The sequence below is a fragment of the Mesoplodon mirus genome (assembly GCF_964341445.2).
Source record: "Mesoplodon mirus genome assembly, chromosome: 3".
Taxonomy (NCBI): Eukaryota; Metazoa; Chordata; class Mammalia; order Artiodactyla; family Ziphiidae; genus Mesoplodon; species Mesoplodon mirus.
The window spans coordinates 149,990,131-150,010,814 of NC_138978.1; the positions used below are offsets into that span (position 1 = coordinate 149,990,131).

The 20,684-nt window shown below is 44.4% G+C and overlaps 2 protein-coding genes across 2 annotated transcripts; one reads left to right on the forward strand and one right to left on the reverse strand.

Moving 5' to 3' along the window:
• Positions 1 to 100: 100 nt before the first annotated feature.
• Positions 101 to 10,435, forward strand: LOC309799295 (eukaryotic translation initiation factor 2D-like; the record flags this gene model as incomplete). Its single annotated transcript, XM_082612247.1, has 9 exons — positions 101 to 185; positions 330 to 519; positions 1,447 to 1,637; positions 3,130 to 3,213; positions 3,687 to 3,733; positions 6,356 to 6,462; positions 8,287 to 8,540; positions 9,041 to 9,158; positions 10,326 to 10,435. 9 exons carry the CDS (start codon positions 101 to 103, stop codon positions 10,336 to 10,338), a joined length of 1,089 nt encoding a protein of 362 aa, XP_082468373.1. The 3' UTR covers positions 10,339 to 10,435.
• On the reverse strand, positions 10,382 to 19,784 carry LOC309801022 (dual specificity tyrosine-phosphorylation-regulated kinase 3-like; the record flags this gene model as incomplete). The annotated part of the gene is made up of 3 exons (XM_082615418.1): positions 19,587 to 19,784; positions 17,599 to 17,710; positions 10,382 to 11,956 (listed from the first exon to the last, which is right to left on the reverse strand). Exons 1-3 carry the CDS (start codon positions 19,661 to 19,663, stop codon positions 10,382 to 10,384), a joined length of 1,764 nt encoding a protein of 587 aa, XP_082471544.1. The 5' UTR covers positions 19,664 to 19,784.
• Between the last annotated feature and the right edge of the window lie 900 nt (positions 19,785 to 20,684).

The following is a 20,684-nucleotide window of genomic DNA, read 5'->3' on the forward strand; positions in this document are numbered from 1 at the left end:
AAACACGAGTTCAATTAATTTTGTGCAGCTGAACTAAACTGCATGGAATGAGAGCTGGCAGAGCTGCTACTCAACACACTAGAACGCTGATGGAGCAAAAATGAACGGAATCGCTGTTGGCCCCAGAGATACTACAGACGCGCCCGCTCAAGCCACTCGCCTAGGCGCAGAGCCCGGCAGAAGGGGTGAGGCGAAAGGGTGCACCGCTCCGCGCAGGGATCCGCCCCGCCTTCTCCGGCCCCGCCCCCCATGCTTCAGTTCCCAGCCTTGCCACTAGGGGTGGCCGCGAAGCTGCGCGGCCCCGGTTTCCAGCCGGGCCCTTTTTCCAGCCGGGCCCTTTTCCCAGCCGGCCCAAGCATGGCTGCCCCCAGGACTGCGCGTTGGGAAGCTGCCGTGCTCGCGCTTTCCTGACAGTCCCTGGCTGCTGTGGTCTCCTTCTCTTCCCCAGGCCACTCCAGCAGACATGTTTGCCAAGGCCTTTCGGGTCAAGTCCAACACGGCCATCAAGGGGTCGGACAGGTGAGGGAGAGAAGAGCCTGCTCTGCCCACCAGGGCACCCAGACATCTCTCAAGCTCGGCTGGCTCCCAGCCTTTTCTGGGCTGGGTCAGCCGACTTGGGGTGGAGGCCGAGGGGTACAGCCGGAGAAGGGACCCCGGGGGGCGGGCAAGGGTGAGTTAGACGTGTTTTGAGAGTGAAGATGGAGAGGAGGCCTGATTTATCTCCCAGGCTGTCTTTTGGATATTTTAGTGAGTTTACGAGAAAGCGTATAATTCAATCAGCGCGTATTGACTGCAGTCTGTTTAAGGTGTCGTGGAGGATGCCAAAATGAAGGAAAACGGGGTCCCTGCCCTACCAAGAGCTTTGAGTCCCTTGGGAGAGATTAGATGGAGCACAGAGAACTACAAGTATACGAGAAGAAGTGTCTAGTGATTACCACTGGCAGGAGAGACAGGTGGAGGGTGAGGAGAGAGGGGATAAGGCACATGTGGTAAGAACTGTATCTGTTCAGTTTTGCAAATGAAGGTGTCACCTTGGGAATTTTGGAGGCAGTGTTCTATAGTTGTCATTCTTGGTGCCCTAGCAGAGCTGTTTAATCATAAGTTGACAGATTGGGCAAGCATAGATGAGAAAGGAGTGGATCCAGGAGCTATGTGTGGAGTCAGGAAGGCAGGGCTTAGTTTCCAGTGGCAGGCTAACTTGGGTCGCTTACCGGATCTCAGTTTTTTCCTCTCTTTGTAAAATGGAAAGACATGCCCCAGGAACATGTGAAAATAGATGAGACATTGGATGAGAAAGAGAATGGGATGTTTTGGAAGAGTGAGAATAAGGTATCATCAACCAGTCTTTTTCTTGGGCCTCGTGATTTTATAGTAAGTCTTGAGTCCTCAATATTTATTAAAATCCATCCAGGCAGCATACATACCAGGTATGTGTGCTCTCTGCAGGAGAAAGCTTCGGGCCGATGTGACAGCTGTTTTCCCCACTCTTGGAACGGATCAGGTCTCTGAGTTAGTACCTGGAAAGGAAGAACTCAACATTGTGAAGTTGTATGCTCACAGAGGGGATGCAGTGACTGTGTACGTGAGTGGTGGTAACCCCATCCTATTTGAACTGGAGAAAAATCTATATCCGACAGGTATGGCAATGGGATGGAGATGGCCATTACTATGGTCCTTGCCTAACATCTGTTTCTTCCATTAATCTGTCTTCCTTAAAACAAATAAATGCAAAATCTCCCTAAGAATCTTTTTGGATTTAGTGTCCCTAGAATTGGGTCTTTCAAGATCAGAAACTGCTATAGAAGTGAGGGGAAAAAAGGGTTAACACAAAAAGAGGGTGGTTGCCAAGGGAAATTCTGAGGTGAAGAAACACTGGTTTCTAGTGGGTTAAGTAGGGATTGGAGCCGAGGTCGTGAAAAGGGTGGAGTTTCAGGGCATGTAAAAAATGCTTCTTAAAACTTTCACTAGTGGAATTTTCTTAAGATACTGAAGAGATACTGTGATGGGAAAGAAGCTGGGTTAGTTAAACTCCATACCCAGCTGTCTTAGTGGTGGACTTTGGTTGCGATGTCTCACAGGGATTCTTTCTTAGGCTCTTGTCTGGCTCTCAGGATACTTTGCTTGCTTTCTTTGTCACAGATCTCAGAGAGGCAGTGTCCTTTTCTCTTTTCCATGGCTGCTGACACCTACTTTGTCATTTGGGGGCTTTTCTTCCTCCCAGCTTGGCTGCAGCAGTGCAGTGCAGTCTCCTACCCCAGGCCACCCCCACCCCCACCCTGCTTTGCTGCTGTACACATACAAGCCCTTTTTGATCTAAGGGTTTTACTGCTAATCCCTGTGGAAACAGAGAGAATAAAAATAATAAACATGGGAAAGTTTCAGAATTTCTTACAGGCTGGTGCCCTGGTTTCGGATTACTTGCTTCTGAGGACATAAAAGGAATCCTCGCTGGGGCTCTGTCCCTACTTTTATCCACTATGGCCATGTTTGGCTGCTGCCATCCAGGTGGAACAATAGGTGCCTCCAAGTCTCAAGTGACACCCAGTTTCTTAAGTCTCCGCCTTCTTCAAGACTGCAGCCTCTTTGAGAAGGGAGTCAGCCTGATGTAAACTATATGGAATGTGTTTCCCACAGGAAAAGGGGCACTCAGTTCCCAGGGAGGGGAAAAGGGATACTGGACAGGCAAAAGCAGATGTTCACTTCATCACTAGTTTTAGCCTTACACATAAATATCCAACTTTGGCAGCTAAACAGACTCTTAGAGCTGTAGCTCACTTCATGTGTCTTCCGACCAGTAAAAGTGATAACTTCTCAAGATCGTAGATTGAGAGAAACTACTGCAAAGAGCTCAGTATAAATATGTAAAGAATGCAGGTCTCTAAGGCTAAAGGAAGCAAGGATTCTCAAGTAAATAGCATATAACATATAAACCGCTTCACAAACTTGGGGTAACCTAATAAAAAAAAAAGAATGCAGCTTCTTTGGGCATCCCCTTACAACCTTCTCTCTAGCTTTGACTTGAGTTTCTTTTCTACATGTTGATTAATGTGGCCTCAGTGTTTGGCTTTGCCATTCCCCAGGGGGTTGACTTTTGGGCAGTAAGTGTTTTCTGGCTCTCTTCTTGGACAGTGTACACCCTGTGGTCTTATCCTGATCTTCTAGCAACATTTACAACATGGCCCCTGGTGCTTGAAAAACTGGTGGGGGGAGCAGGTAAGAGTATTTTCCTATATTCTGGATAGTGGCTGAAACCTACTTAGTAAAGGCCAACTACTTTAATAAATGTACCCATTTTGTGCATTCATATGATTGAAAAGTAGAATTCTTCCCTCATGTCTGTTGCATCTCTTACTTGGCTGCTTCCATAAGCTCTGTGACCCTGCTGTAAGGCTTAAATAAGATAAGTGACATGAAAGTGCTCTGTGAACTGCCATATGCTATACTTTAGATTAATAAACTGAATTTAGGAAACCAGAATAAGATAGATCATGGAAGTGGACCCTCAGCTTGGTGCTTCAGTTTGACCACTAGTCTCCCAGAAGGAAAAGGTCTGATCCTCAGTTTGCCACTTTTTATTTTCACTATGAATAATGTAGTTGATGCTTAACAAATGTATGTTTGTTGAGCAAGTGAGTAAATGACGCAGTAAACTGTGGAGTTAGTTGCGATGCTTTTGTTTCCTGCAGATTTGATGCTGCCAGGGCTAGTGGTGCCCCCTGCTGGTCTGCCTCGGGTACAGAAGGGTGACCTCTGTGCCATTGCCTTGGTGGGGAACAGGAACTGTGCCAGTCAGCTGTGCCTGTGGGGAAAAAACTTAGGGAAAACTTGGGAGGGGTGGGAATGACAACTTCACAGCATATGGATAAAGGATTAAAAGAAAAAACATATTCTTCCTGAGCAATCAGAGAGTGGGGAATGGCAGTGAGCCTGTGGGGTGTCCATACATCTGGGCCAAGGGTATTTGCTCCTGCTGCTGCTTCTTCCTTTTTAAAATTTATTTGTTTTTTTTCTCCTTTAAAACTTTTTTTCTTAGATTTACAGAAGAGTTGCAAGTATAGTACAGAGTCCTGAAATACTCCTTACCCAGCTTCCTGTAATGATAACATCTTGTATAACCACAGTACAGTTATCAACACTAAGGAATTAACATTGGTTCAGTCCTTTTGACACTATTACAGACTTTATGCATATTTCCCCAGTTTTCCCACGATGTCTTTTTTCTCTTTTTTTGTGTTCAAGAATCCAGTCCAGGGTACCACATTGCATTTAGTTGTCATGTCTTCTTAGTCTCCTCTCTGTGACATTTTCTTGGTCTTTCCTGCCTTGCATGACTTCAACATTATTTTTGTCGAACATCCACATCATCATCCTCATCTTTTAATTATTTTTAATAGACTTATTGAGATATAGTTTTCATACTATAAAATTCACCTGTTTCAAATGTACGATTCAGTGATTTTTTTTAGTATATTTACAGGGTTGTTCAGCCATCACCACAGTGTCTCTTTTTTAAAATAAATTAGGAAGTAATGGTATGAACAGTTCTGAAAAATCAAAACCCTCTCACCCCATAATCCTTTTCTCCTAGAAGTAACCATTATCATTCTGATGCACGTCCTTGTCAGCCTTCTTCAATGCATATATACACGTGCATATAAAATGTATGGTTTGGGGTGTGTATGTTTAAAAATACAAATGAACAAACTTTATCCCTATTACTTTTTCACTTCAGGTAGTGGGGACATGTTCCATGTCAGCAAGCACAGATAAGCTGAATCTTTTTACCCACTGTGGGGTGATGGGAAAAGTCCTCTTCTAGTGGACATTGTGGTTGCCTCTACTTCGTCTCTATCACAAACAAGATCTTCCTGAGGCCTCTAGGGACACTAGTGCCAATATTTTTCTAAAGTAGATACTAGGGAGCAGAACTGTTTGGCTGAAGATCGTGCATATTTTCTGTTGCCCTATAAAAATGCTGTGTCAGTTTTCCCTCCTACCTACAGGGTATATGGAGCCTGTTTCCTTACATGCTCACCGACACTGGATATGATGGGTCATTTTCATTTGTATCATCCTGAATGAAAAACGACATCTTATTATTTTACTCATTGCTTCTTTGAGAGGGAAACATGGTAGGCATGGGAGGGGTCAGTGTTTAAAGATCTTATTTTTGTTGCTCATATTCTCCCATTTTCCTTGAACCTTTGGGAACCAAGCACCTAGAAATGTTTCCTTCCTTGTTTACCTGTAGCAAAACTTGAAGTTGAAAAGAATGGTGAAATTATTGTTTTTTTCCCCCGAGTATTCTATCCAAGATCGGAGAAAACTACATACGTGTGTATTTGGCCTCTGAGTTTGGCATTTAGAATGTATGTGGGAATGAATCCTAGGTGGTTTATGGAAGGGGGTGAGGGTACAAGGGAGTTTACGAAAACTACAAGACAGGTTCGAGAGCGAAGTTCTTGAGCCATTGACGATTCCAAGGGTGGAAGACAAAGACCCGTCTTTTAGGAACTGGGAAAGAAGCCAAATTCAAAGATTCTGTGGCAGGAACTGACCCATGGGCACAGGAAGTGGAGCCACCGGATTAGCAAACGTTTTTTTTGAAGTTCAGGTGTTGGGAAATCTGCCCTTGAATCGTCTCCCTTGGGTCCAGGCAACGTTGCCAGGCTTGTATATTCCCCTCCTGTTAGCCAGCTGGACACCGATCCTTACAGGCAATGTGTGAGCATTGCTGAGTAACAGTGGGCTGACAGAGATTTCCCATTTGGGCTTTGGAAGTTTTTTGTAGTTATTGTAAATGTGGTTGTTTCTGATATTTTGGACACATCCAGTTCTTAGATAGATGTTATACAGAGCAAGGCCTGTTACAAAGAACCCACTCAGAAGGAACCTTTCGTTGGTACCACTGTATCTCTCTTCTCTCTTCCCTCTGGCATCCCTCAGCCTAATTTAAGGCATATGAATGGCCTCCCTTCTGAATTTCCATATAGGATGGCTATGCCTTTTTTAAGATAGGGGAGATAATTTATTTTTTGAAATTGAAGAAAGGGAACTTTAAATATCCTTCTGAGTCCTGCCTGGGTTTGGTTCATAATAAGAATATAAGAATGATAACATCAGTAGAGGAGTTACTTACACAGAAGGGAATATTTGGTCAAGGAATTTTTGAAAGTCATATGTGTAGGCAATTTGAATAAGATTGAGACTGCACCGAGTTTTAGCTCTGTGATACAAGTGGATGCTTCAGATTTGCAACCGTGGTGCTTTGAACACATGTGTAGAAACCTGGTCCTGACATGTGCCCTCCTGGAAGACTTTCCCTGACCCTCGTCTCTGACCTCCTCCTTCTCAGAGCCCCCGTTGCCATCGGAGTTGCTGCCATGTCACAGCCGAGATGCTGACCTCAGGTGTGAAGGGAAGGGGCTTCTCTGTGCTCCACACCTACCAGGACCACTTGTGGTGGGTTCCATGCTTTTTCTGTTTTATAGGGAGCTGGGTGGGCGGAGGGAGCACAGGGCCTGGATTGAGAAGCGAGAGTTTTGATCCCTGCTGTGTCCTTAGTCAAGTTGCTGACCCTAGACATTAATTTCCTTGCAAAATGTGGAGAAAAGATTTTTTTTTGGCCTGTTTAGAAAAGAAATTACCGAGAACTTTATTTTCTAGGTGAATTATAGAATCCTAGGGCTGGAAGAAGGCCTTAGGGATTGTCTTCTCTGCCTCTCAGTACAGTGATATTCTTTATTTTTATGGCACTGGTCGATCTAGCCTTTTCTGCCGTGTACATTTAGGCATTTTCTGACCCCATGATGAGTGCTCGGGAATTCTCACATCTGAATCCAAATCAAAGTAGAGTAGGTCCTCAGGCACCAGGGTGACAACCTGATGACTTTCCTGTTGTTCAAGTTCCACATTTAGGATCTCCTCCTCATTACAGAACTTGCACTTTCTCACTGTGACGGTTGCTCTCTGGAGCTGTATGTGAGTTTATTTTCTGGTTATTTTCTTGTCATTTAACCAAAATAGTAAGTAGTGCTTTTCTCGAAAGCAGTATACCTGGTCTTCTGGCCAAGTGTTGTGTGGCCTGTTGGTATAGATTTACCCTTACGTTTTGAGTCAGTCTTGGAGTTACTTATTTTACAAGTATTGGCCAAGCCCTGGTTTGCTGGAGGTACAGCCTCATCAGTGTGGGTTTCAGCAGGCATCTGAGGGCTGCTTACTCACGTACTCCCAGCACCTTGTTTTCTGACTGTTAGTCTGGGCAGTTAAGGTCCTGTTGTCTAAATTGTTTTATCAGTGGCTGCCTCAGTCTCCCCTCCTCCCGCCCTTTGAAAACACTTACGGTATTTACCTGATCAGAATAGCCTAAACATACGCTCTGGCCTCACTAGTAGCCATACTTAATAAGCCTTGCTGCGGCTGTTAGTAAAACTTTGTTTGACTTGCATAATCTTAGTTAACAACATAATGCTTTTTGTTTTTACCGCTCTGCTATGTGGCGTCCCTTTTTTTCCTGTCTTCATAAGGCTTAGTGGCATAAAGCCATTGTAATCTCTACTCTGCAGGTTAGATTGCATTCTTTTTTTTCAGTTGAGGTATAGTTGATGTACAGTGTTGTGTTAGTTTCAGGTGTACAGCCAAGTGATTCTAGTGACCATTAGTATATCTAGTGATTCTAGATATAGATATATACATATATGTTTTTTCTCGGATTCTTTTCCATTAAAGGTTATTACAAGGTATTGAATATAGTTCCCTGTGCTATACAGTTGGTCCTTGTCATTTATCTATTTTAGATTGCATTCTGATTTAACACAGAAGCAGTCTTGAGCAGTCTTGAGCAGTCCAGGTGTTTGTAATTTGTTCCATACGCTCAACCTTGGGTTTGTATTTCACCAACCTGGTACTACAGATGCGTTTGCAATCTTCATTTGGTTATTTAATTCAAAATGGTTTTATTTTTAATTTCTATGAAGGGAATACTTTGGAAGGGGAGCTCCACTTTAACTATGTTGTCTTTAATTTTTCTCTGTCCCTGAATTTCTGTTTGGGTTAAGGAGGAGGCAAGAATTACTCTCCCCATTTCAAAGATGAGGAAACTGAGGCATGGGACTTCTCTGGGCCCAGAATTGGAAACAGAGTTGAGAGGCACACCCAGGTTCTCTGGCCTCTCCTGGACACCCCTGCCTGTGGGTCTTACTCTCTCTGGACCCCTGCTGACCCCCTGACCGGGGCTGGAGAGTGTTGTGGCTGCTGCTCAGTGTTTCTGACATGAGGCTTTTGCAGGCGATCTGGAGACAAGTCCTCTCCACCATCCATTGCTCCACTGGCCCTGGATCCCCCAGATCTCAGTGAAGAGAAGGGGTCTGTCCAGGCAGACACCACCTTGCAGGGAGACATGAGGCGCCTGACCCTGGCGGGAGAGGAGGAGGAGGGGGAGGTTGAGCAGAGGTGTGGGGAGAAGTCCCCGTCGGAAGCTACAGAAGACCCCAGTGTCGGGGGCCTGAGCCCAGAGCCCACGGACAGCAAGACCCTTCAAGGTACAGCTCTGGCAGGAGCAGGGCGCTCGCCTCTCAGTGTAGGGACTGAAGCGCTCGGCTCTGCTTCCCACCAGAGCGGCGCCAGGGCTCCGGGAGGGGCGGGGAAAGGCCTTAGTTTTGGTGAGGGTGGTGCCACAGCCCTTTGCCATCTTACCTGGGAGTCTTCCGAATATGTCGCGTTTCCCTGGATACCCGTCGGCTCTGCTATTTGGACTGATCCCAGCTACACGGCCCTCTTAGTTTTCTTCTGGCTCTGACTTCTCTATCAGAGAAGCATCCGCGCCTGGCTGGGTGGGACTTTGTGGCCTGACCCCCTCTGTGGGGTCAGACCTCTGTAAAGGCTCAGTGTTCTAGAGAGTCTGGGAGCTTTGGTGCCTGGGAATGGGCTCCTTCAGAGCTGAGGGGTGAGGTACGGATGTCACCGTGCGGGGACTTATCTTGTGCTGCGCGGGCCTTCTGCGGCCCTCAGGAAGGATGTGGTTCTTGTCTTCTCCTTGCAGAGCAAATGGACGAACTGTTGCAGAGATGCTTCTTGCGTGCTTTGAAGTACTGCGTCAAAAAGGCTGACCTCCCTTTACTCACCAGCACTCTCCTGGGCAGCCACATGTTCTCCTGCTGGTATGGAAGGCATGGTGTGGGCTGGGGGCCGGGCGGTGGGTCTGTCTCCTGCTCTTTGGTGGTAGGATGGGACAAGGCTGATGGGGGAATTGTTTTAGGGACATGATGTGGAAAGAGCGAAGTGGAGGGTTGACCTGGCAAATACTGAGTTTTAAAGACTTCAGTTTTAGCCAGTGAAAGGACGTCGAGGAAATGAAGGTTAAAATTCGCAAGGCGCTTTGAGCACTGCCTCTGCTGTGGTGATTCTGGGCTCTTTTACGGATTGGGCAGCATGTCCGGCCCCGGAAGGGCCCTGGGGCAGCCTGTTTGTCCTGGAGGCTTCAGTCCCCTCACCTTTCTGAAGAGTAGGTGGGCCAGATTAGGTTGTGTCAGCAGGAAGAATCGGTGTGAACCCCCCACCCGACCCGCACACACAGCCACCAGCAGAGGGAGTGTTACATGTGGGTTGAACCTGGACTTTGAAGACTGAGCCATCTGGGCTCAAAAGCCAGCTCCCCAGGGTGTTGGAGCAAAGGTGTATTTGAGCCCATTACCAGGCTTCTCTGAGCCCTGATTTCTAACACTTGTAAGATTGCTGTCAAGATCGAATAACCTGACATTTAATAAGCACCCAGTAAATATTATCATGTCAGGAGAGTTGCTTATTGATTTTCACCTCAAGTCTGAACTTCTTTCTGAGAATTTTGCTCTGTTTTTTAAACAAGGGGTTTTAATGTAATTCTCTTCCTCTACATGTGAGCTTCTTTAAGGCATTCTATACCCATGTGGGGTCTGGAGTGCGCGGCAGATCTAGTTTTCAGTCTCATCTATAACTACGGCCATGTCCCAAATTAAGCCTCTGGAACAGATGCCGAGGGAGACTAGAAGTGAACGTTCAGGATATACTTTCTGGTATATCGTCTACCTTGAGAGAAAAGGATTTAAACCCACAGAATAATACACAGGTTGGTGAACACCTGACAATAATAACAAAAGATGCACTGACTTATAAAAAGTCTTTTACTATGTATCCCAGGATGGCCAATACAAGCTGGTTAGGTAATTAGCCCTTCAAGAGTTCTTTTACAGTCATATAAAAATGCTTTGCCTTGTTAAAAAAAGATATCTAGTCTACCAAAAACATATCCATTAATGGGCTTGGTGTTGTTTCTTTTTTTCCATTTTCAGGTTTGCAGGATGATTAAAAATACCTACATATCATCTCTGAGCACACCAGCTGTCCATTAGCTAATCAGTTTTGGCAATACAGTGCACAGAGGTATACCACCACTGGTTTCTGACATTAAGTTAGCTTTAAGCTTATTGGCTATTCGTACAATTGGAGGCAGCTTGCAACCCAGGCCCTGGAAAGCATTTGCAGGGTTTACTACCCTTTTGCCTGACACCTTTTCAATGGTGAGAGGTCTGGGCACAGACTTGCTAATCCAAGGGTGTCTTAGTGCTTGAGCTGGGGTCAGGCGGGCAGAGGGGTCCCAGGTAAGACACCTTTTCAAAAAGTCTATGAAGAAGTAATCATCACACCCCTTCAGTGCTGTCCGCCAGTCTTTGCTGCCTGGGGGACCCCGCTTCTTACCCCTCCGTGAACGACCGCCCACAAACACAACCCTCCCATCTGCCCGACTGGTCACAAAACAGTAGCGAGGTAGGCCCCTGGAGTTAATAAAGTACTTGGCACGTTTGGATTGCTCCAGGAGTTTTGGTGGTGGCATCCCTAGAAGCTCCATCATACAGGCCAGCTGGTCTCCTTCATCCTCTCCAGGGAAGAGAGGATGTCCTGTTAAAAGTTCTGCAAGGATGCAGCCAAAACTCCACATGTCAATGGACGTGCTGTAGCGGCTTCCTAAGATGATCTCTGGAGCTCTGTAGAACCGAGACTGGATATAGGTGTAAAGCTTCCGGTACTCAAAACAGCTGGACCCAAAGTCAATGACCTTAGTCGCACTGTGCCCACAGTGTTTCAGGAGAATGTTTTCTGGCTTCAGGTCACAGTGAATGATCTTGTTTCTGTGGAGAGCATCCAAGGATTGCAAGATGGATTGAGCAAACTTGCGAACCAACTGGATACTAAAACCCTGGAACTTGTTTTTTTTCATGAGCTCATAAAGGTCTACGCTCAGTAACTCAAAGGCCATGCAAACATGGTTCCGGAACGTGAAACTTTCCAGCATATGGATAACGTTCATGCTACCGGTTTTATCCCGCTTTTTAAGATGCTCCAAAATCCGGATCTCCTCGGCTGCTTGGCGATGGAGGTGCTTTTCATTGCGTACCATCTTCAGGGCCACGTACTGTCGAAGTTTGTGATCATAGACCCGGGCTACCTGCCCAAAACTGCCCTTGCCAATAATTTTCAGCACCTCATATCGATAAGCTAGATGGTCTCGAGGCACGTGAATGTAGGCCCCATCTGCATCATCATAACCCCCATTATTGGGACCACCGATAACTCCATGTCTTTTTTTGGCATTTGGACCCACAAAGTAAATTTCTGGATAATTGATGATTTCCAGCTTCTCATAAGCAGTGAGGTGGTGTTTATACTGCTTCAGTGCTTGTTCTGGAGTCAGAGGCAACACTTTGGATGCTTTGGATGAACTGCTGGATTTTACTGTATTCACACGATCTGAACTTTTACCCTGAGAAACTGTAGGAGAGCATTTTTCAGAGTCGTTGATGCCATCTGACTGAAAAGTATCAGATCTTCTGTTGCCAGATTCTTGAAATAGTTGTTCTACCTTCATCTCACCTCCATTCAGGAAGCACTGAGTAGGATCTCTTGTTAAATGCTCAGTGGTGATCTACGGCAAAGAGAAGTGAATCTATGTTAAAGTCACTAAAAACGGTGGAAGAACGAAAGAATCGTCCCCCTGACTGAACAAAACAACAAAACATGCCAGTTGTGTAGTTAAAAGGCCCAAAAGTGAGATAAGAAAAGCAGGAGTCTCTAGAAACTCGTGTTATGTTAATCCTTAGGTTCCCTGACTGCTGTGGCCACCCCAGCCCCACTACATAGGCCTCCCTTTGTTCAAAACAAGACGGTCATCTTACCATACCCGAAACATGCTAGATTCCTTCTAACTGGTATGTCTTCCTACCGAGAATCTTTTCACCCCATCCACTCAAATCCTACGCTCTTTCAAAGCCCAATGCTAGTCCTCCCTCTTCACTTAGAACTACTCCAAGCCCATACTAACTATGGCTCCACTCACATCTTAGCTGCAGCTTTTCGAGTCTACCACGTAATCTGGCCCTTGTTATATATATACTGTCCTATATTGTTCACAAACTGTTTCAGGTATCTTCCCAAATCTTAAGGGCATGTACCAGGAGCAAATGAATACATATTAAAGTGTTCTGTAAATGATACAGGGACAGAGGCAGGATGTGATCCCCAGGTCTTCTGAATCTTGGTCCAGAACATTAACATAACCTGGTACCAGCTTCTCCTAGTGCCTGTACTATTCTCCAGTAGGGCTGAATGTTGACCTTGCCCTGGAATCAACCAAGGCCTCATCATCTACTCCTGGGTCCCCAAATAAATGATCGCATCTTTCTATCTCCGTTCATTGAATCACAAAATTTCTAATCCAGAGAGAACTCTTGAGATCACCAAGGCCAATTCTTTATGTATCTGATGAATAGCAGTGAGAATCTAAGGCCCCAGGGTGCTGCTTGTAAAACTCTCCTAAAGACAAAGAGTCTCCTTTCTCTCTCCTTCCCTTGCTCATAGACACATACACTAGTCTCCCTCAGCAAACGCCTACGTGACAAAGGCATACAACTCTTTTTACTTGATTTGGCATCACCTTTTCCTGCAAGGAACAATAACCCACAGAAGAAAACTCTACTTATTAAATACCTCTGAAATGAAATAAGATTCTTTGAAACTCGATGGAGGGAAAGACAATGAAAAAGCCAAACGCTAAAAAAAATACTAAGAAAAATATAAGAATGTGCTAGAAGGAAAGAAGAAAAAAAGTGCTAAAAACTGTTGTTTTAAAAAAAAAGGGCTGGGATACTTCAAAGAACATCTATTTTTCTAAACAGACCCTGAAGAACTTTACCCCCGATCTGTATGATTGAGAGCCTCTACGATCAGGGGTAGATAATTCCAGAGAAGCTCTGAGCTATCTTTATGATCTCTTAAAATATAACGCAAATTATAAGGTAATGATCCAAAGTGGCCAACCATTTAAAAAAGAGAATTTTAATATAACCTAAGCAAACAGCACCTGACCCATCACCTATATAAATAAAAATATAAAAGATGTAAATATAAAAAACAAAAAAGGGATGAAAAAAAAATTAAGTGTTGGCATACTTTAGACAGCCCCTAATTTAGTTATAAAAGCACGACATTAGTTCCTGCCTGCTTCTTTTAGGTCATTTAATCAATTTAAACATTTATATAGTACTACAGTTACAAAAATGAGGCACTGCACCATCTTACATGTAAGCAAAGCAGCCAGTACAACGGTAGCCATACTTTGGCATTGAGTTTCTCAATAAAGAGGCAAGATACGGACCAGGAGAGATCTCTGATACCAAAATAGAGAACTATCACTAGTCAAGAAAATAAAACACAGGCTGGCAGACAGAACCTAAATACCTTGCTAAGATGTAAATATAATGCAACATTTTGTTTATCAGCAATTAAGTCAAATAACCATTCCTGTTTTTAGGGATGGAAAAAAAAGGCCTCATCCATCCATCTAACATTCACATGAGCACTAATTGTTCACAATTATAAAAGTGCCAAAAAACAGGTTACCTCAAGGCACTACAATCTATTAGGAGATAGGTTTGGCTGAACTAGGGAATTATAATTATTTGGTCTTAGGTAGATTTACATAACAAAACCAAATATTTGCATGCATCTAAACCAGTTTTCCTTAAATTTTTACTCCCTAACCTAAATGCATCTAAATATTTACTGCTAAAATCCTGGGGACACATTCTGAAGAAATGTGAAGTCAGAAGGCCTAGGTTGGGGTCCTGGCTACACTGCTCAAAAACTGTAGGTCCCAGGGTAGGCTTAACCTTTAGCCCAGTTTCTTAGCCTCAATTTCTTTATCTTTAAAATGTGGATAATAATACCTCCTTGCAGGATGTTGTGTGAATCAAATTATAATTAATAATATATGTGAAAGACCCTCAGAAACTATAAAACATGTTAAAAACACTGGTAACAGTTAGGCAAAATTCTCAATATATTGTTTAAACTCCAATACACCCTCCCTATCCCCTTTCAGCTTCTCTTTTCTCTCTGTGGTGCCTTCCTCTGCAGTTCCAGACTCCCTCCACCAGACATCTGGCATTAACTATGCCTTCTGCTCCGTGAAGGCTTGCACAATCAGCCTTCCCTTAGGATGCATGGAAACACCTCACCCACTTTCTCCCCCACATAAAACCTCCTTTCAACTTGCCATGCAATTTAATGGGTTATCTCTCCAGACATATTTGACCTTTAAAAAGAGCAATGCCTTAACCCAAGGGAATGACTCTCTAGGACCCGCGGTCATCAATGACAAGCTGGTAGGAAAGGTATTTGTGGTCCAGGGTCCACCCCTGGGCATTTCACCTACTCTACCTACATGTAAGGCTGTGCTGGCTCTGGAGGTATTCATTTCTGTTTGTGGTAAAGAGAGGGTCTCAGGTACAGACTGTTAATAAGAACAGAAATTTAACTTCCACAGAACTATTACAATAAGATTAAGGATGTCATTTGGATTTCCTGACTCATGGTTTTTCCTTAAAGTGAGCCTAAATCTCTCTCTCTGCAAATTAAGTCTTATTTTGCCCTCCGGAACTACACAGGAGGGTCCAAATTTCCATGTTAAAGCCCTTCAGATACCTAAAAGGGGCTGTCCTGCCTTCCCCATTTTTTCTCGAGGCTCATCATCCCCATCACATCCTCCACCTCACACAGCCTGGGTCAGGCTGCCTTACTATATCCTATTCACGTTCTCAACACGTTATGGGCTGCACGGTATATCTCTCTGCAAGTGTGCCTTCCAGAACAGAACAAGACACTTCAGGTCTAGTCCCCTGAGGACTGTCAAGGTTTGAACCTCCAATGAATCTGAAGAATTCCAGAAAGAAATTTTTCCACACAGGGAGGGGTTCTCACCTTAGCTTTCTTTCCTTTCCTGTAATAACTCAAATACTGCTCTGAATCAATTATGTATCAAGTCTGCTGTGCTATAAATAAAATCTTCCTTCCGTTCTAGGAGAATCTAGAATTTTCACACATGTTAAAGTAGTTACAAAACACTATATATTTCTAGTCTAGGGTTATAATCACAATAAATGACCAATGTCTGCAATCGACTTCAAATATTTTAACTATGTAATTATATCCAGAGAGACAAATAATGCCAGATTAATCATGTTTTATTTAAGAATGCTTCATGTATATTGTTAATTTGGAGCGCTCTTTTTTTTTTTTTTAACACCCCTGTATTGGAGTATAATTGCTTTACAATGGTGTGTTAGTTTCTGCTTTATAACAAAGCGAATCAGCCATACATATACATATGTCCCCATATCTCCTCCCTCTTGCGTCTCCCATCCTCCCTATCCCACCCCTCTAGGTGGTCACAAAGCACCGAGCTGATCAGTTTGGAGCACTCTTGACATTTCAAATAGAATCTTCAACTGCGTTAATCAAGTCTTAAAGATCTTGTTGAGAAATTCAGAAAAGGAACATCCTTCTCGTCCAGATATAAAACACCACCCCCTCCCTCGTTCTCGACCCTAAATCTCTGCAACACAAAGCTAACCCAATAAAAGCCTATGAGCAGATGATTTATAGTTTACAACAAGAATGTAAGGGCATCTTGGATAAACAAGGAAGCCAAAGCACTTTGTGAAATGAGCAATAGCGTCTCGCAATGGAGTCATGGCATAATGAACTATAAGTGTTACTAAGAGGTCAAAAGCACTTTTTTCAGCAAATTTTGCAAAGACAGCATTGTTTTAGAATCTAAAATCTTATGTTTTGCAAGCTGTGTTACTCTGAATACCACACAGTAAAAAAATTCATTTTGATCCTGAAACATACAATTTAATTGCCCTACTATATGGTGATTAGCACTGGCCAACTCTGAAGTAAAGTTAAAATGGACTTTAAGTCACATGATGACGGACTATAAAAGTTTCCCAGAGAGATGTGCTAATTGTCAGGAAGTAACCATGAAATCTGATAGTCAACACACGCGTATATTAGGTGGTTCTGGAGCTCTTAGAGATTTTTACATATTAAAAACAATAAGCTTGTGGAGAATGGAAACTTACTGCACTTTGGAAAGGAGATTAAAAATAGGGTGACCAGCCTTCCAAATATATGTAGCCCGTATTTTGTAATATTATTAGCCTTGAAAGTAGTGAAGGGGTTGATTTTTAGTGGCAAAAGCTGACAAACCGTTGGGAAGGACTATGAAAAATGCAAGCAGTGTTTTACATAGAAATAATTTTAGGTCTTAAACAGAAATATGAAGGAGAATTATTGATAAATTAGTCTACTCAATTATTCAGTTTGTTCGTTGATGATATATGCAGCAAATTTTAAAGTCACAGGATAGATTCTCCCTGTCATGGAACTTGTCCAAAACCCTGCTCTCCCTACCTCTCTATGAGTGCCGAGGGAATGGGAATTAATTTATTCTCTTAAACATAAAACGGTGTCAAAAGCTAAATGTCTGCAAGCTCCAAAATGATTAAATGCATCGAAACCAAAATGCATTGCTCAAGTTTCATTTATGATCTATAAAATGGTTCTCTTAAGCATACTAATAAGCTAGGACTGCATTTCTACCGTGCAGGAAAAATCTGCAGATCTGTAAGTTCAGAGGTATTTTCTGTTTCTTGTTCTTGTTAAAATGAGCCATCATAATACACTGTACATATCATTCTATCAAAAAAAAAAAAAATAACCACTATCTAGGGCTTCCCTGGTGGCGCAGTGGTTGAGAGTTCGCCTGCCAATGCAAGGGACACGGGTTCGTGTCCCGGTCCGGGAAGATCACACATGCTGCGGAGTGGCTGGGCCCGTCAGCCATGGCCGCTGAGCCTGCGCGTCCGGAGCCTGTGCTCCGCAACGGGAGAGGCCACAACGGCCACAACGGCCACAACGGTGAGAGGCCCGCGTACCGCAAAAAAACAAACAAACAAACAAACACTATCTAGATAAAAGTAGCATGTCGTTTTTTTCCCTATTTACCCCAGTGGATTGAAAGGAATAGGTGGGCTCCAAATCAAAATCATTCTGAAAAGCTGAACTTGGACCACAGAAATTGTTATTTCAAAGTCAAGAGAAACCAAAAGTGAATAAAAAAGAGCCTGGGTTACCAGTGACATGTACCTGTACCTTGACCATTTAAAGTAGCACTTCCTCCTTTCCAGGCCCATTAGAGCTCAAAGAATTACTTCATTTACTTACATTTAGTCTTCTGGGTAGAGGTGGTTCAGAAGGATTGCAGAGTGCATTTGAACAGGGTGAGCCTTTGGTTTCATCTATTATCACGACACTATCATAGACAAAATCATCCAATCTAGTTGAAAGGATTACAGATAAAATCTGTCAGTAACTGAAGTATATAAATTTGTATTTCCAAAACACCCTTTAACTGCTTCATATCTGCTACAAAGAATAATTAATACAAACAAATGTCCACACTGCATTTTGGCACTGAATACACACCACAGGGGTATTTGGCAGAGGAAGGGAGGAAACCCAACTTTTCCTCCTTTTTTTATTTTTAAAGAAAGGACAGCATTTCTAGGTTTATAGTTTGAAATTGTTAAAATACGTCTTACTTTCTGAATGTTGTTAACAATAGGGACCATCAAAAGAATCTCATTTAACTTACTACTTGAAAACGAAGGCTAGTTGAAATCTGAAGCCTAAAAGCTAACCAGAACAAACAAACAAGACAGAGAACTGTATTTTCAAGTCGGAGACTTGGATTCTAATCTCAGCTCTACCACTGGCTGGCTACTCTACCTTCCTCTCTGAGCCGTTGGCCACATGTTGTAAAGGGAAGAATAGTTCCAGTCTACGCACTTCTGGGTCTCACAAGCAAGAAATAAAAGGCCTTCTTAGGGCTTTCTCTATATTTATTTATTTACTTTCCTACTTAACATCTATCTAACTTGTAGAAAACTACAGTGAATTCTACAGCAAATACTATAGGGATTCTCTAAATTACAAAACGTACTGGATTTCACATCTTTACCCACTTAATTTTCGGGTGGATGGTGGAAGCTAAATGCCAAATGATAATTTTTCTCTGCTCTTTAACGCTGTGCCTCCCTCCACCGCTGTAAGGGAACACAAAAGACGGAGAGGATTTATTTAATCCACAGGATGGCGCTGAATAATGTATTTCATCTGCCACCAAGAACATGGATTTCCCAGTAACACACATCAGCATTTCATTGTATCATTTTTACATGATATACTATGAATACAATGATAATGAGCCAGCTGCAAGGGAAGAATTTTTTTTAATCTTTAAAACTATGCTGGAATATTTTAGTGTCTTATAAAAACTGTTTTGTAAAATTCCAGAGTTTTCTTAATCGATGTGTTATAGGAGTACAAAGAGAAAACAAAACCCGAAAAACAAAAACCAAACAGAAAACCCACTACAAATTATTTTTGGAATGTTCTCTTTTTAAAAAACATGCTTACATTCTGATAAAATTATACCTTTACGGGAACTGCTTCATTGACAAGAACCAAAAATTCTGGATGTGACTGATTCTTTGCCAACAGCACGAATAAAACAAACAAAATGGGACAGACGTCCACATTTACAAAGAAGAAGACAGACTGAAGACCTACAAGATTTCCTATAAATAGCCAAAGGAAATTACCCAAAGGTAGTCTCCATGCAAATGAAGTGGGCAGGTGGTCCCTACTCTCCATTAAGGTGTAAAATCCTATGAAAGGTGGAGAATCTCTCAAAACACGATCCACAAAAAGTCCTACTCGGCAGAGCCCCTCACCTACACCCCTCACGGCAAAGCCCTTGGTTATCTGCTCTGAGCAACAGGGCTTATTGGAAAAGGTATTGCTCCCTGTGTCCCCCAGTTTGCTAAAAAGCCCCACCAAAAACATCCCAGCTTCTCAGAGTTCCTACCATATACCCCCGATGTAGGACTTCAGAAATAATCCCCAGGGTGGGAATTCTTCTTTGCCTAACTCCTTTCTAGCCCACTCCCGCGCTGGGCTGGGGGCAGGGGAGCTGATGGAGAGGAAGAGGGTGGGCCAGTCCCGGAGAGGGAGTCAGACCCCTTCCCTCGTCCTTACTGCTTGGGGGCTCGCTCAACCTCCAGCCCAGTCCATCCACGCCCCCCGACCTCGCCTGCCAGCTGCAGCGGCTCCTTCGGGAGCCCCAGCGCGTTATCCCCCGGCGCCGTTACCTCCGCGGCTGGGGCGGCAGTCCGTCTCCTGGCGGCCCCGCATCTTTCCGCCCGGACCCGCGAGCTGTGCCTCCCATCCGTTAGCTCCGGACCCCCCGGAGGGAGGGGCGGCGTTTGGACGGTCAGGCGAGCAGCGTCCACCTGAGCTGGGGCGGCTGCCTCCCGGGCCGCGACGTTTCCTCGGTACCTCTCTTCCACACAGTGCAGCTCCCAGCGCGTCCGCTCGGGACTGGCTGGGGTCGACAACTGCCAGAGGAGCAGCAGGGGCGGGAAGGGGAGTGGTGTGGTCGCCTAGCAACCGCGACACGCCCCTTGAAACGCCTCGGCGCAACAATGTGGCCACGCACAGGGGCGGGGCCGAGGCCACTCCCCACTGAGCGGCGCGTGTCTCGGAAGCTCTCGCTGGCCCCGGAAGGTGGGAGGCGGGAGGCTGGGAACCCGCCGCCTGAGGTTCTCTGGTCGCTGGCCGAGGCCTGAGGGCCGCGGCTGGGGAGGTAGAAGGGCCCTGACGGAGGGTTTGTGAAATAGCAGCCCCCGATTTCTGCCTCAGAAGTGGCAGCCGGCACCTCACGGTCAGCTAGCTATCTCTTAGCAAGTTGCAGCCTAGAGTTCTAAAACCTCCCTTGAATATGAATAAAATGAGAACGAAAGACATGGGTAATTTCTCAGACTTCTCCACTGAGGGGCGTCCCTCCGGAGGGTAATGAGTTAACAGAGGAAACCAATAATAATAAACCCATTTTGTGACACCACCGGCGCCACGAATCTTTTCATTTAACCTCGGTAACCATACTAGATGACATCCCTCTTTTATATAGATTTAACTAGGATCCGGAATTTAAGCTGAGGTATGTCTGACTCCCCTGCAATGGGATGCCACGGATGGTAGGGCGCAGAGCCATTTTAAGGATGAGGAAAGTGAGGCCAGAGGAGATCTGTGGTTGGCAAAGCCTGAACTAAATGTCTCCAAATTCCCAGCCTTCGTCCTGCTGCACCAGACCCCCTGGAAAGAAGGCTCTTCCTGTCTTCTTCCTTGGAATGGGTGGGGGTTTTCCCTTTGCTTTTCTGAAAAGTTAAGATGCCTCGGCAACACCAAGG